We start from the raw sequence: 14,338 nt of genomic DNA, 5'->3' as shown, positions 1-14,338 counted from the left end.
CGATTGGAGCGTGAGGCATGAAGAAGGAAGAGGCACGGAGAAATTGGGGTCGAAGCGTCCAGGAGAAGCGTCCTCGTATGTACAGGAGACATTCGGCGGGGAGACAGTGTATGGGGAGACGGGCTCCCGAGGCTTCACGAGACAGTCGGATTGCACTTGTCCTCCACCTCGGGAGGGAGAGCCAGGCGAAAGACGGGAGGCGGAGGATGAGGCGAATAACGTACTCGTACTTGGAGCCACCCATTCGTCGGTGTGGCGTGAAATCGGAGGCAACGGACGCAGCGGAGGTTCGATGTCGTCTTTGCGACGGAGAGGTGGTTCAATGTCGTCTTTACGCCTGAAGCGCGACTCGTTGTCGTCCTTGCGGCTGAGACGATATTCGACATCGTCCTTCCTGCGGATACGAGTGTCTATATCGTCTTTGCGACGGATACGCGGTTCGATGTCGTCCTTGCGTCGTATCGGCGGCTCGATGTCGTCCTTGCGACGATGACGACGCCCCGAGGGGGATCGACTGACAGACTGCACAACCTCGGAATATTCCTGAGAACGTCCCCAGCCGGAGTCGGAGCCTCCTGCCTGACGATCCTGCTGCCACACTATACGCTCCTGAGACGGAGTCGGGGAAGAGTCTCGCCTACCCACGCGGTCCCACTGAGGACTTGACGACCTTGCCCGACGCTTGTCACCACCTGTAGGCAGTGGCGAGGGTGACCGCCCCGGCCCATAAGACGTCTCAGGAACGTATCTCGAGCCAGAGATGCCACGTTCACCACGCCGATCACTAGAGTTAGCAGTAGGGGCATCTGCGGGAGCCTCATTCGGTCTATAGTGACGATCCGCGTATGACAGATCCTGGCCAGGGAGCGGCGACTGTCTACGGGAGTTCGCGTCTCTGCGCGTGACGCGCGGCTGCTGGCTGCGGCCCGTTCTCTCAGGCGGGTTATCTTGTATGTCAGGGGAGCGACGCCCAGAACTCTGAGCACCACCGCTCTTCGTCGGCGAAGAGCGCCCATGGTTTGGGAGTCTGGGCCGCGACCATGTCGATTCGTCCGTCTTGCTGTTGTAATAGTAGACGTCCTTGCCACCATTTCGAGGATATCGGATCTCCCAATCTGGTGGCAGAGGATCGCTCCCATCAGGAGCGGCCGCCGCCTTGCCGCCACCGTTGACCCCGCGTCGCCTGCTGTTGGTCATGGCGCTTGCACGAATCCCATTTTCTGCAGCTGGCTCGAAAGAAGGCGGCGGCGCTACGATAGTGGGTTTCGGGGGGAGGCCGTGAATGAGCGGTGCTGGCGGAAGCTTGCCTTGGGAGTTGGGTGGTCGAGACTCCCTGGAAGGGGACTCAGAGTTTTTGGCACGCGAAGGTGTCCTGGAGGGTGTGGTGGCGGATTGGCGCTGACTGTCGCGTTTGCCTGCGTGCGACACGGATGTTGAGAAAGGAGAAGGGACAGCTACGGAAGCCTGTTCTTCAGAGTGATGATGGTTAGCGTAGTACTCGCGCTCGTCATCATCGTCGCCTCCCAAGGAGACTGCGTCCTCCGGGTCCTCTGCGGCACCCGTGTATCCGCTCTGCGACAGGCCTGGCGAGTAGTCGTAGTTCGAGTCCGGAGGGGCTTGCTGCTCATCGTCTCCCCAATCGAGGCGTTCGACGTCTTCCTCGGGCATGGTGAACGTCGAGGGCGATGATGAGGGGAGGGCTTGTGATGCTGTAAGTGAGAGTCGAGGATGTCTTCGGCGGCGACCGAGACTAGGGCCTGCAGAACAATATCAAGCTCCGCGCGAAACCAGGTATCTCCGCTGCCGCGTGTGATGGGCGCCTACCTAAGCCAAGTACGGTGCTGCCACCGGCCTCCGCTAAGTCCTCCGTCTACTCTGGTCTACACCCGCGACATCGACGTCTGCTATACACTGGAAGGCATACTCTGAAAGCTGGCCACACTCGTATTTTTGAGATAGCTCATCTCCTCTCCACTGTGGTCTCTGCTCGCCGTACACGTCCGCGGATCCGTGCAGATATGGATGTGCTACCTGTGACCTCACCAAACCCCGGCAACGGCGGGCAGTACCGGAACCCCTCACCTGCGCTGGTTCGCGTACCTGTAATATTCCGCAGGTTACACCGGTTTCAGCAGATGGTGCGTTCGTGCAATTGGTCTCGGGCGCTGGACGAATGTGAACGCTCCGGGGGAAGTAGGACTTCGAGCAGGCGGCTTGGCAATTAACATACCTATGTCTGGCTCCGAAGAGAGTGTGAGTTGAGTGCCCTTTTGAAGGCGCAGATTCTGTCCTCAACTGTTCTCAGTTACCGCAACGTGTACTTCCACAAACGTAAGTCGCGCTTCTTTACGTGCTTATATGTCGTAGACTGACAGCCCGGGACAGAAACCAAGAATACATGGGCAAGAGATGATCCGGCCATACTCATACTCATCGCAGCGTGTCTATGTGGTGAGTCGGCCTGTGCGTGATCTCCTCTACGCCTATGAATGTTGTGGGTCAGTATCCGCAGTCGCGTGGTCGGTTGTCTATTCGTACGGCATCTGGGGAGCTATTGGGTTAGCTATCCTCATGGTTGTCCGCGACTATCTCCTTGTCGGGTTCGTGATTGCTACAATACTATGGTACGTATACATGCAGCCATTCCGATAACCTTTGCAACTCGCGTGTTGAATGTATCAAAATAGGTTCTTCGCCAACCGCGTATTGCTCTCACCGCCGTCACACTCAACGCTGGAAGACGCAAGGGTCGAATGGGCGTATGCCTTCGATGTCCATACAAACGCGTTCTTTCCTTTCTATTTAACGTTGTACCTTGCTCAGCTGTTCTTGGTTCCTATCATCCTGAAGAACAACTGGGTATGCCTGTTCGTGTCGAACACACTTTATCTAGCAGGGTATGTCACCTCGAGTACTGTCATCACAACGTTTCTCACACACGTCGGTTAGGTTCGCACAGTACATATATGGGGTCTACTTGGGACTAAACAGTGCGTAACGGCTCCGATCGGTCTCCCACGAAGCCCGTCTAATGCTCTTTGCAGCTCTGCCATTCCTTGTACGCACAGAACTTCTGCTGGCACCATTGCTTCCCCTTTTCACAGGGTACATAGTGTCGTTACTGGGATTCAACGTCGCACAACATGTACTACCTCTATATTTTGGATCATGAACCTGTAATCATGAGCGTGCGCGCTCGTTCATCGTATCGCGTCCGCAATCCTATTTGCATTGGATTTACAATGCGTCCGCCCTTATCAGGCACGAACAGTGCATGCTGCGTGTCCATCGCTTCTGATATATCTTCAAAAGCTGATCAGCCAAGGGGAGAGCCGTGTCAAGTTGTTGAGTAGAGAGCAGGGGTTTGTAAGTACAAGATTATTGGCCCCGCTTATTCGACGTTCAAACTCCGCCTTGTAGGGGGAGATCGCACTGCAGAAGAGGCCTTCACCGCCCTCCACCCATCCTCTCGCCTCCGCTGTCTCGCCCATCGCCTCCGACTGTATTCACGACCGACCGACGAGCAGCAGTTGCACGATGAGCGGGACACAAGCCCAGATCCAGAAAGCCATTGACCAGATCCAGGACAAGGGCCCCCTCCCGGAGATCGACTTCACCCAGCACCAGCTCGAGAATGGCTATACCATCTCCACTCAGGAGCGCGTCGTCAAAGAGGTGCGTTTATATGCATGTTGCTACGCCTTGCATCGTTTTGGTAGGCACGGGAATTGAGGGCGGGGCTCGATCAACAGGTGCAAGCTCCGGCTATGAGTATCCCTACCGACGCCCAGTTCTTCTCGAAAACGGATCCGTCGAAGCCGGACGTGGCGTTCTTGAAGAACCACTTCTACCGCGAGGGACGTATATCTGAGGAGCATGCGCTCTACATCCTCGAGAAGGGTACTGAGATTCTCCGCGCTGAGCCTAATCTGCTTTATGTCGACGCTCCCGTAACCGGTACGTCTCTATGACTTCCGCATGCAGTTGCTATACGTCCCTCATACTCAATCCTCCTGTTATTCTCTACCTCTTGTATGGGCAGTGTGCGGTGACATTCACGGACAATATGTGAGTTCGCCTGTTCGTGAGGCCCTGTTCTACGGCCTGATATGGTCGCCCCATTACAGTATGATTTGATGAAACTCTTCGAGATTGGTGGCAACCCCGAAACGACTCGCTATCTCTTCCTAGGTGATTACGTTGACCGAGGATACTTCAGCATCGAGGTGCGTGTCCTCTACAGCTTTCCAAGGACCTGCGCGTCTGACTTTTGCGGGGGAAGTGCGTGCTGTACCTGTGGTCGCTGAAAATTTGGTACCCCGAGACTCTCTTCCTCCTTCGCGGAAACCATGAGTGCCGCCACTTGACCGATTACTTCACCTTCAAGCTTGAGTGTATGCTTGTTCATTTTCCTCCGTGCACCGAGGATCCCGGCCTTACCGTTCTCGTCGCTTTCAGGCAAGCGCAAGTACTCTGAGCGCATCTATGATGCGTGCATGCAGTCCTTCTGTGCTCTTCCTCTGGCCGCTATCATGAACAAGCAATTCTTCTGCATCCACGGTGGTCTATCGCCTGAGCTGAACACTCTCGATGACATCCGTAACGTAAGTCGCCGTCCGTTTGATCGCAGGTCTTGGTCCGTCCCTTATCCGCGATCTCTATACAGATCGACCGCTTCCGTGAGCCGCCCACTCAGGGCCTCATGTGTGATATCCTATGGTCGGACCCGGTCGAAGACTTCGGGCAGGAGAAGACTTCGGACAGCTTCGTGCACAACCACGTACGCGGATGCTCTTACTTCTTCACGTGCGTGTTCGTCGGTCGTCTCCGAGGATCCTGTGTCGCTGATAGCGGACATGCAGGTACCAAGCAGCATGCCAGTTCCTCGAACGGAACAAACTGCTGTCGATCATCCGGGCACACGAGGCGCAGGATGCTGGGTACGTCATCGTCTACATATCGCCTACGAGATGGGGATTCTGACCAGTGACGACTATAGCTACCGCATGTACCGCAAGACACGCACGACCGGCTTCCCCTCTGTCATGACGCTCTTTTCCGCCCCCAACTATCTCGATGTGTACAACAACAAGGCCGCGATCCTGAAGTACGAGAGCAATGTGCTCAACATTCGTCAGTTCAACGCGACGCCGCACCCGTACTGGCTCCCGAACTTCATGGATGCGTTTACCTGGAGTTTGCCGTTCGTCGGCGAGAAGAGTGCGTTGTCTTCGCTGCATTCGTTTACGGACGGTTTAGCGCTGACGTCATTGGGGGTAGTCACCGACATGCTGTTGGCGATGCTCAACTGCTGCACTAAGGAAGAACTCGAGGAAAGCTCAGATGAGGAGACGCTCATCTCACCAACGCCGTCTGAGGATGCACAGGAGCGTCGCAAGGTCATCAAGAACAAGATCCTTGCTGTTGGTCGTATGGCCAGAGTTTTCGCGCTTTTGCGGTATTTGTCGTCTTCCACCGTTATCCCGATTGCGTCTGATCCGTCATGTAGTGAGGAGTCCGAGAAGGTTTCGGAGCTCAAGAGCGTGTCTGGATCTGCGAGGTTGCCCTATGGTACCCTTGCACTGGGAGCGGAGGGCATCAAGGAAGCCATCTCCGGTTTCGATGACGCGTACGTTGTTAGCAGAAATTCTTCTTGCATCATATCTGATCGTCTGTCTCACATCCAAGTCGTAAGTCGGATATCGAGAACGAGCGCCTTCCCCCCGACCTCTACGACCCTGAATCCGAAGAGGGCAAGGGCCTCATCTCCTCTGTGCCACAAACTCCCGCCGAAGATAACGCACCCCCTGTCTCGCCCAACGGTGTCACTGCCGCACTCGAGCAGGTCATCGCTGGCACGGCACCCACGTCCATCAACACCGCCGCGCCACCCTCCCCTGGCTCGCCCATCTCACCTACGTCGCCCCTGTCGGCGACGGCCTCGCCGTTCCGCCGAGGCCACGGCCGCCAAGCGTCGCTCGGTACGACGATGACCAGCCCGAGTACCCGTCGACGCAGCCTGGAAAGCACAATGTCGCTCATCCAGGAGGCGTGGGATGGCAAATCGTCTCTGCAGGACCCCGAGCTTGTCAAGCTCGCGGATTCAATCGCGGAGAGGAGCACGGGCAAGGACAAGTCCTCCGACTCGGGGCGGACGAGCCCTTCGGGCGGCGCGGCGCCGAGTTGATTGCCCCAAGGTGTGCCCGTATGCAGCGATGGATTGACTGACTGTCGGGTGCAGGTAGAGCGAGCTAGGCCGAGGCTGAGTACGGGAGCGTGGGCGTCGCGCTGTGGGTAGTCTTTGCATTGCACTGTATATCCTGGAGACTGGTGTATATTTGATATTGTCCCTGATTCCTTCATGTGTATTTTCTCGGCGTGTGTTCATACATTCATACACAGCTTACCCTTCATCTGACCCATTCTCGTGTTGAGTGCAAGGGACGGACTGTTGTATTGTCCAAGTGTAGGTTGGAATGCGGCGTATCTTCTTGACGTTCAACAGGCTGTTTTGGCTTCCTTGGCTAGGCCCACCGTACCCTCAAAGCTGTGCTAGTACGTTAATTCTATCTTTGCTGCGCTGCCGCCCTTGCCCTGCCTTTTTGTCGCTGATGCTAATTTGACGACTATCTGACGCAGACGACTTGGCGATCCCAGCGGCCATATTTGGATAAGCGGTTCACCGCGCCACAGCCACTTTGGTCTCTTCCCGTTGATCATCAAGTCGTTACTCACTGAGCCTCCCTCCGGCGGCCCTTAGCGATGCTCTCGAACCGAGGGCAGCATTATGTTGAATGCGGATGCCCCTGCGAAGCCAATCGTGCTCGGTCCTTGGTGTACATCGCCTATGAGAGACTATAAGGGCTTTGGGTTACGTTTGCAACCTGCACATACGGATCCCTGGACTGACAATGTCCGAACACTTCCAACTCGACAGCAAATGCAGTAGTCTGTCTCACAGTGCAGGTCGCCCGGCAGCCTCCTCTTCAACGGCTAGTTCTCCCCTTGCACCCTTGCTCCAGCCCCCCAGATGAATTTGCCTATAGCCGTCACCGGTGAGAGCTCATATGGTAACGACTACACCGAACCGCCGCCCGCGTACGATATCGAGCAGAAGCTGGATCAAAAGCCCGATAATAAGAAATTTTCCTGGACCGACGACTTTCACCCCAGTCCCGACCCGCTTCGCAGCGCCCCGGGATCCGACCTCTTCTATAACGGGTATGCCCCGACTCACATCCCGAGCTCCAACAAGCACCCGAGCCAGGTCGGCAAGTTCGCCGGGGGCAAGTCCACCCAAAACCTTCTCAACCCCCCGCCCGCGTGCTTTTCGCGCACTCCACCGTCAGACCAGCAATACCCCGAGTTCGAAATGATCACGATCCCGTCGCTGGGTCACCAGTACCTCGCAAAGGGCTTCCCTGCGACTCTGCCGCAGACGGCGACGCGGCCGCATCCGTTTTCGACCCACGATGTGACGGAGAAGGATTGGATGCACTTCCTAGCAGATTTGAAGGCTGCCGGGTCACTTGGTTGGAGTGACCGAATCGTTTTCAACATAGCCCCTGCCCTCCTGGGCACTGCGTTTCTGCCTGGTCAGTGATTGTCTTCACGACTTCCTAGGTATATGCTGACCGAGATATTACTCCAGCTCTACTCCTAAGTGAGGGCATCGAGCGAAAACAGAAGATGAAGAAGCGTGGGCCTGTCATGGAGCTCATCCAGAACTGGAATGCTGTGTGTACTTGTCCCTTTCTACTATAATGTACTCAGCTTACATCTCCACTTCCTCAGTGCTATTGGAATCCTAGATACATGGAGGTCACTGTCGTCCAGGCGGGCGGTACCATAATGGCCCCGCCGCCGATGGTGCAGCCATACATGCAGTCTGCCCGACCCGGCTCCGACGTTGATATTCCAAACAGCATCCATGGGTACTCGCACGAAAGGGACGAACCGCATGATCACAAGGACAAGACGAAGTACCCTGGTCAACTTAGACCGAGTGGCTCGTCTCCCTCGCGCCCATCGGCTAACCTGAGGGGATCCGGGTGGTTCCTCCACATCGCATACAAGCATCACGGACAGGACCATTAGATATGAGTATGGTGTGCCTGCGACGCATCTTGATTGTGCGTGCGCCCTTCAAGTTGGAGGCTGTGTATCAGTGTAATCTCGTCGTGGTCCGGTAATATATTAATGCTCAGATTTTGTGGAAGTATGCAGCCCAATCTGTTATGCTATCCGCCGCACGCCCTCGTAAGGGCTGCAAGACACTCTGACGCCGTCTCGTACAACATAAGCCTTCGATTACAGTAAGCTTTCGATTACAGTAAGCTCGAGTACGCCGTTAGCGAATCTCTTCGACCTTCTTCTAGCTATGTGGCTGACGACGATTCTATACAGCATTCTCATACACTTGTCCTGCTCCGTTCATCGAGCTTAGGGGAGCCCTCAAATGCGTGCAACTTCAATCTTTCGGTGCGTCGGGCAAGTAAGCCTGTTGGCGCCATGTGTAGAAACGGTTGCTCTATCTTCTTGCCATGCCAGAGCTAGAGCATGACAGCAGGCATTTGAATCGGATTTTTATGCCAATGTGTTCTTGAGTGCCTCGCAGCCGAAGGAGGCGCTCATTGATTCAAGTTTACGTATGATGGTGCAAGTAGCCACCCGTGGAGTCCTGCGGGCGCAGTCTCGGTCCGAGTCTGAGCGGATCACTGTCCTGCTTGCAGTTGGCTGAAGTGCTGTGCACTCTGAGAGAGACCAAGGAGCTAAGTTTCTTCAGCGACATGTATCCATGGCACTGTCGCGAATTCGGCAGCATGCTGACTCCCGACAATCGAGGTGCAAATCACGCACACCAAAACCCAGGGGTAACCCTCATGACACATCTTCGCAAAGGGCAAGACGCACTCACATCCTGTTCCTGTCTACAGCACGCCAGTGTCTCCAATCCCCTTTCCATACGCCCCAAGCAAGCGTCAGTTTTGCGGGTATGCAGCTATCAGCACCCGGACCCTTGAACTTTCCGTCCTGGGGCTCTGCACAGCTGCGACTACTCCCGGACCTGCACTGCCACCGACGGTTAGACGGCCACGGTCCGAGACGCACAGGTTCACAGTCCTATATAGGGATCCTGCTCCGGATATGATTGGCACATACTCCAGTACTTCCCTCAAATCACTCATCTTCGGAACCTCCGACATAGACATGTCCTACCCTAAATCCGCAGGATACGCTGATACGAACCGCGACTACGAGTCTCCTGCTGGTGCTCCTCCAGCGTACAACAATCCAGTGTACAACAACAACCCGTTTCTGGATGAGCACCGGTCTCCAGATCCATATCCTCCGCGACAGCAGCCATCCCCATACACGAACCAGCCACCACAATTTCCAACATACTCTTCCCAATCCCCCGCTTCGAGTCCTCCAGAGCCGCTATCCGCATATACCAGCATTACGAAGCGAACGCCACCTCCATTACCGAGTCGTCCTTCTGCCTTTCCTCCGTTCGAGACCTTCACCGTCTATGCGCTCGGTTATCGGCTCGCCGACGGCTTCCCGACAGACCTCCCACTCGCGTACGAGCAGCTCCATCCATTCTCCTCGCACGACGTGATCAAAGACGACTGGGCACGATTCCTACTCGATGTGAACGGTATCGCACGGACCTCCTCTGAAGAGCGCTTGAGGGAGAACTTCCACGCCGAGCCGTCGAGCAACGCGAATCCTATGCTCATGCCTGCACGGGGCGGTCTCGTCCGCGGTGAGTGTCTTCATCATGCATCCAACTTCATTCGGGAATGCTGACAATCGGCGCGAATGTTGCAGGCCTACTAGGAGCAGCGACTGAAGGTGCCAGCTCCCGCATGGGTGGTGGTAGCGGCGCCAAAGCGGCGCAAGAGCCCATTTCACGGCTTCTTGCTGACTGGAACCGGGTACGTTGTCCTTCCCTATATGTCCAAGTCTCCTGCGCCCTAATATGAGCCTATCAGAACTACTGGAATCGTCGCCAAATTGAAGTGTCCCTTGTATTGAAGGACGTTAGTGACTCCGGCTTGAGTGCGATGCCTGACCGCGGCGGGCTGCTTGGCGGGCTCGGGGGAGGCGGGCGCAGGCAAGCCCGCAAGGAGAAGAGGCAGGAGCGTAGTGCGTTCAAGCAAGACATCATTGCAGACGTGCACTCGATGTTCAGCTCAAGCCAAGCCTCGACATACCGCGCATCTGCAGACCAGGCACGCTATGGCAGTAAACCGGGCTGGTGTTTGGTATTCCACTATACAGGACCGGCTGGGGTGGGTTTTGCAGGAGGGAATGAGAGTGGGTGGGCTACACGCCCGTGAAGTGAATGGCTTGAAGGCATGTCTTATAAAGTCATTCGTCTACGTATATATCGGACTTCGCTCCTATTCTGTACTTCAATCTGTTTAGCGACTAAACTCGACTGCATACGCACATGAGATCAACTTGCGATTCTCACAGAGATATTGCTCATCATGCATCAAGCCTTGTGAGTTGGTTCATCTGAAGCCACATGTTGCATAATGCATTGACATCAGCGCGGTGTCCGATGTTGGCGTCGCTGCGATGGCTGTGGGATGGGTCGGCTACGTGGGTACAACCCAAGTCCGAAGAAAGCGGGGGAGTCCCAAAATAGAGACACAGCCTGGTGAGCGCCCGAAGAGCGCTCAAGACTCCTCAGACAACGGTTCTCGCCGATACATATCCGTTTCATTAGTCTCGACCAAGACCGTCCGCGTGTCAGCGTGGACGGTCTTGTATCAAAGTCCGGATATTCAAAAGGGTCTGGACGACGACCCGTTACTAATGATGGATAACAAGCCGATAAGAAATCAGTTAAGCGGGGAATCAAAGTAACATAAGACATTTTGTAAACAGTCAGCCGCGCAGTGTTGTACGGAGAGCCTTGCTCCTCTCCGCCGTCTACGATGTCCGAGCTCCATTCGGAGCATGCCTCCGTGCCGAGCTACTGGAGGGGTCGCGTCAACGAGAGCAGGGGTATGATAGTCCAGTGGAGAAGGAGATGGTGGCGTAGATGGACGGGGGGAATCGTGAGTAGTTTTGCGCCGCCGCCGCCGCGTTGTCAATAGGGCGTTCAGCGGCGCACCGGACTGCTCGAACATGCACAATTGAGACTAGGCGTACCGTAGACAGCAGCCCAACCAGTGGACTTGAGCACCCGTTCGGCTCGCGATCCATAATGCACCACGTTTGTTACTGGACATAAACATTCACATTTACTCTGGTTCTTATCTGATTACAAATTGATTCTAATGATCGATCATCCTCCAGACCCTTTGGTCAAGTCGGACTTTGACACAAACCCCTCTCGCGTTCCCGTGCGAGGGGTTTGCGCCGAACCTATCCGTTTCATCGCGCTCGAAGCTATTCAAACTGACCACGTTCGGAGAGATCAGTGTTTCTGAAAACATGTGTACATAGCAGTAATGCGTATTGTGCGCTATTCCGGGCCCGAAGGGCAAAACCCCGGAACCCAACAAGGCACACTTGAGGACGCCGTTAGGTGAGTCACCACATTTTTATACTCCCTGTCGTGCATTTATTGAGAGATTTGATGCGCCAGGGGTTCGGATGTCAATTTGTGTGCGGTGGCAGTCCCGCTGATTAGGCGGGTATGTTGCACGGTCACCGGTCTCGCCTGCGCACGGCTCAGTAGGCAAAGCACCCGCTACCGCGTCGCTAGCATACACCTACACAGCTTCATGTCGACCGTCTATATGGTTGAGGAGGTCGGGGCCGCCAATGGCTGATGTGCTACTAGTCGTGATATATAAGCCTGCTGTTCTCCAATGCCAACTTTACTCGTACTGTAGGGCATGCCAGTGATGGACCTCAAATCTTCAGATCTCGACATGTCCAACTACAGCTCGAAATCCAACGGCTACATCGCGCCTCGCGACTACCCTACTCCATCCGGGCCTCCTCCAAGTTACTACAGCTTGCCTCAGTCGCAAAACCGCATCGCGAGTTCGCAACCAAACCAACGGCAACCATCGCCAAAGCCGAAGCAGTATAAGCAGCCCTCTCACAATTTCGCGCCGTTCGGGACCATTATAGTCCCCGCAGCCGGATATCGTCTCTCCGATGGTTTCCCGACAGACCTCCCGCCCTCGTACGAGCAGCCTCACACCTTCGCCTCGCACGACGTGACCAAGGACGACTGGCTGCGGTTCCTCATGGATGTTCAGCGGGTCGCGCGGACGTCGCCAGAGGAACGCTTGAGGGAGAACTTCGTCCCCGAGCCTTCGCCCAACTCAAACGCTGCGTTCGCGTTGCGAGGTGGCCTCCTAGGCCTTGGCCGCGGCGGTGAGCACCTTATCTATGCGTCACCTGCATGCTGGAGGTACTTACAGACTGTGGTACCCTGCTGTAGGTCTATTGGGAGCGATCATCGAGAGCGCTACTTCCCACACAAGCAGAGGGACCTCCAGAGCGCAGGAGCCCATTTCGCAGCTCATCGCGGAGTGGAACCGGGTATGTCGTCCTCTCGTCTCTCCCCCTTCTTTCTCGTCCCTCCTCTCCAGTATACTCATTCAGGCCCCAACAGGACTTCTGGAACCGGCGTAATATCGAAGTCTCCCTCGTCCTCAAGTACCCCCAGTCCGACTACAGCGGAGGCAGCGCGACGTACGGTCGCGGCTTCGGCTGGGGCGGACGCGCGGCCCTGCATAACCCCATCGCAGATGCGCGAAGAGAGAGGCTCGCAGAGCGCAGGGCGCTCGGAGGCGGGCTTATCGCGGACGTCCACTCGATGCTTGGCTCGAGCCAGGCGTCGGCGTTGCGCGCCGCGGCGGATCAGGAGCGGTACAGCGGGGGGCCGGCTTGGTGCTTGGTATTCAGCTATTGTGGGCCAGGTGGGGCGGGCTTCGCGAGCCGTGACAGCAGTGGGTTCGTTGCGCGCCCGTGAAGAGCGTGCAATTGTATCCTAAGACTTTGCGTATGTTTCGTAGGGTCATAATGTATATGTATCAGGAACCGTTCTGGCTCCGTAAGACGTCTTGAGTGATCCCATCTGACATTGCCTATCCCCGCGCGCGTCCAACGAGCCCAAACGATATTTGGTGCACGCGACAAGTCGAGACCGAATCAGCCTCTAGTTCGGTAGACCTCAGACTGCATGGACGCAAGTGAATTGACTGACATTGCGGACACGCACTGACGGCAGCCCACACATCGCGCACAACACACTGGATGCCACACTGATAGTAGACTAGAACATTCTATGATTCAAACGACAAAGCAGCTACTCATACAGTGATGCGACTATTCGACAATTCCGAGACACAGAGAGACAAGGATGGACCTTATGTACAACGAAGGGTGGCCGCCTAACGTGCAGAGCGTCCTTTCAAGAAGAGACAATCGAGACACCCCGGCGCCAGACATGCCTTGGACTAGCGGAGGATCTTACTAAATACCGAGGAAAGGCAGAGGGAGGGGTGGAGGGATACCGGAAGGGGAAGGGATGGTAGCAGGCACACTGAGAAGGGCAGGTAATCGGGAGTTCGACGAGATGCCTTCAATCGATTTCGGGAGTCGGATTCGGCAGACGAGAGGAGCGGGGATTTGATTGCTGATGACTGAGATCCGGGAGTAGCGGGAAGTCCTTGGAGTCGGGATAGGGCTTCGTGAGGGATGGACGAGGACGAGAGGAAGGAGAGTATAGTAGCTACGGCGATTAAACGGGAGAACCAATATATAACTGGGAGAGAGGGGGGTCAAGAAACTATGGACAATAAGGAGGGTGGGTTCGCTCAGCGAACAGCGAGCGAGAAGATTGCGAAATCGTATAGCGAATACTTATTCGTCTTGGGCCATGGGTAACGTCAACCTCATATTCACCTTGGACGTGCACGCGTCCTCTTGGCAAGTCGCTAAGGGAGTCTCAATCAAGAAATCTACTTGCGGCCGAGATTCAGGGTCGCCATGCTCTCCGCAAGGATGTCCGCAACCTTGCTGGAAGGGCATTCCTTAAGGCAGTTCTTCTCCTGCTTAAGCGGCGCAGGAGTCGCAGCAGGCGCCTTGGCGACAGAAGGCTGAGGCTCGACGTCGACGACCTTGAGCACAGCCGTGCCCTCCATGATACGGCGGACCTTGTCCGCGTCCCACTCTTTCTTAACGTGGCCGTTCGGGCCGAGCGTCCCCGACGGGCGCGCGAACGCGTCCCAGAACGCGCCACCGAGCTTGCCGAGTAGAGTCTGTGAAGCCGCGGCGGCGAGCATGGCGTGCTGCGCCGTGGGAGCGTCGGCCTTGCTGGCAGCAGCGGGGAGAGGAGGCGAGTTGGGGGGAGTGG

General features: G+C 55.9%; 6 protein-coding genes across 6 annotated transcripts; 5 read left to right on the top strand and 1 right to left on the bottom strand.

Moving 5' to 3' along the window:
* The first annotated feature begins 1,875 nt into the window (after window positions 1-1,875).
* On the top strand, window positions 1,876-3,217 carry DICSQDRAFT_93547 (UNC-50-like protein). Its single transcript, XM_007370645.1, has 8 exons — window positions 1,876-2,138; window positions 2,198-2,253; window positions 2,306-2,331; window positions 2,386-2,451; window positions 2,504-2,624; window positions 2,688-2,897; window positions 2,950-2,990; window positions 3,045-3,217. Exons 1-8 carry the CDS (start codon window positions 2,019-2,021, stop codon window positions 3,170-3,172), a joined length of 768 nt encoding a protein of 255 aa, XP_007370707.1. The 5' UTR covers window positions 1,876-2,018; the 3' UTR covers window positions 3,173-3,217.
* Window positions 3,218-3,464: 247 nt separating this feature from the next.
* On the top strand, window positions 3,465-6,419 carry DICSQDRAFT_93543 (serine/threonine protein phosphatase 2B). Its single transcript, XM_007370644.1, has 12 exons — window positions 3,465-3,675; window positions 3,753-3,957; window positions 4,043-4,068; window positions 4,128-4,226; window positions 4,283-4,394; window positions 4,459-4,604; window positions 4,667-4,806; window positions 4,863-4,940; window positions 5,000-5,220; window positions 5,281-5,458; window positions 5,510-5,629; window positions 5,689-6,419. The coding sequence occupies exons 1-12, from the start codon at window positions 3,538-3,540 to the stop codon at window positions 6,185-6,187; spliced, it is 1,962 nt and encodes a 653-aa protein (XP_007370706.1). The 5' UTR covers window positions 3,465-3,537; the 3' UTR covers window positions 6,188-6,419.
* A 611-nt stretch (window positions 6,420-7,030) lies between these two features.
* On the top strand, window positions 7,031-8,097 carry DICSQDRAFT_174789 (uncharacterized protein; the record flags this gene model as incomplete). The annotated part of the gene is made up of 3 exons (XM_007370643.1): window positions 7,031-7,595; window positions 7,652-7,737; window positions 7,795-8,097. 3 exons carry the CDS (start codon window positions 7,031-7,033, stop codon window positions 8,095-8,097), a joined length of 954 nt encoding a protein of 317 aa, XP_007370705.1.
* Window positions 8,098-9,210: 1,113 nt separating this feature from the next.
* DICSQDRAFT_183766 (uncharacterized protein) lies at window positions 9,211-10,459 on the top strand (the record flags this gene model as incomplete). The annotated part of the gene is made up of 3 exons (XM_007370642.1): window positions 9,211-9,769; window positions 9,835-9,941; window positions 9,999-10,459. The coding sequence occupies 3 exons, from the start codon at window positions 9,211-9,213 to the stop codon at window positions 10,344-10,346; spliced, it is 1,014 nt and encodes a 337-aa protein (XP_007370704.1). The 3' UTR covers window positions 10,347-10,459.
* A 1,360-nt stretch (window positions 10,460-11,819) lies between these two features.
* Window positions 11,820-13,015, top strand: DICSQDRAFT_183765 (uncharacterized protein). The gene is made up of 3 exons (XM_007370641.1): window positions 11,820-12,351; window positions 12,419-12,519; window positions 12,593-13,015. The coding sequence occupies exons 1-3, from the start codon at window positions 11,862-11,864 to the stop codon at window positions 12,950-12,952; spliced, it is 951 nt and encodes a 316-aa protein (XP_007370703.1). The 5' UTR covers window positions 11,820-11,861; the 3' UTR covers window positions 12,953-13,015.
* Window positions 13,016-13,943: 928 nt separating this feature from the next.
* On the bottom strand, window positions 13,944-14,267 carry DICSQDRAFT_174786 (uncharacterized protein; the record flags this gene model as incomplete). Its single annotated transcript, XM_007370640.1, has 1 exon — window positions 13,944-14,267. One exon carries the CDS (start codon window positions 14,265-14,267, stop codon window positions 13,944-13,946), a length of 324 nt encoding a protein of 107 aa, XP_007370702.1.
* Between the last annotated feature and the right edge of the window lie 71 nt (window positions 14,268-14,338).

This window comes from Dichomitus squalens (assembly GCF_000275845.1).
Source record: "Dichomitus squalens LYAD-421 SS1 unplaced genomic scaffold DICSQscaffold_72, whole genome shotgun sequence".
NCBI lineage: Eukaryota > Fungi > Basidiomycota > Agaricomycetes > Polyporales > Polyporaceae > Dichomitus > Dichomitus squalens.
This window is presented reverse-complemented; position numbering and strand designations above follow the sequence as displayed.

Coding starts and splice junctions, on each gene's coding strand:
- DICSQDRAFT_93543 (XM_007370644.1), top strand. CDS start 3,538: ATGAGCGGGACACAAGCCCAGATCCAGAAAGCCATTGACCAGATCCAG. Junction 4,941..4,999: donor CACGAGGCGCAGGATGCTGG/GTACGTCATCGT, acceptor TGACGACTATAG/CTACCGCATGTACCGCAAGA. Junction 5,221..5,280: donor GCCGTTCGTCGGCGAGAAGA/GTGCGTTGTCTT, acceptor CATTGGGGGTAG/TCACCGACATGCTGTTGGCG.
- DICSQDRAFT_183765 (XM_007370641.1), top strand. CDS start 11,862: ATGCCAGTGATGGACCTCAAATCTTCAGATCTCGACATGTCCAACTAC. Junction 12,352..12,418: donor CCTAGGCCTTGGCCGCGGCG/GTGAGCACCTTA, acceptor ACCCTGCTGTAG/GTCTATTGGGAGCGATCATC. Junction 12,520..12,592: donor TCATCGCGGAGTGGAACCGG/GTATGTCGTCCT, acceptor AGGCCCCAACAG/GACTTCTGGAACCGGCGTAA.
- DICSQDRAFT_93547 (XM_007370645.1), top strand. CDS start 2,019: ATGGATGTGCTACCTGTGACCTCACCAAACCCCGGCAACGGCGGGCAG. Junction 2,898..2,949: donor AACACACTTTATCTAGCAGG/GTATGTCACCTC, acceptor CACGTCGGTTAG/GTTCGCACAGTACATATATG. Junction 2,991..3,044: donor GGTCTACTTGGGACTAAACA/GTGCGTAACGGC, acceptor TGCTCTTTGCAG/CTCTGCCATTCCTTGTACGC.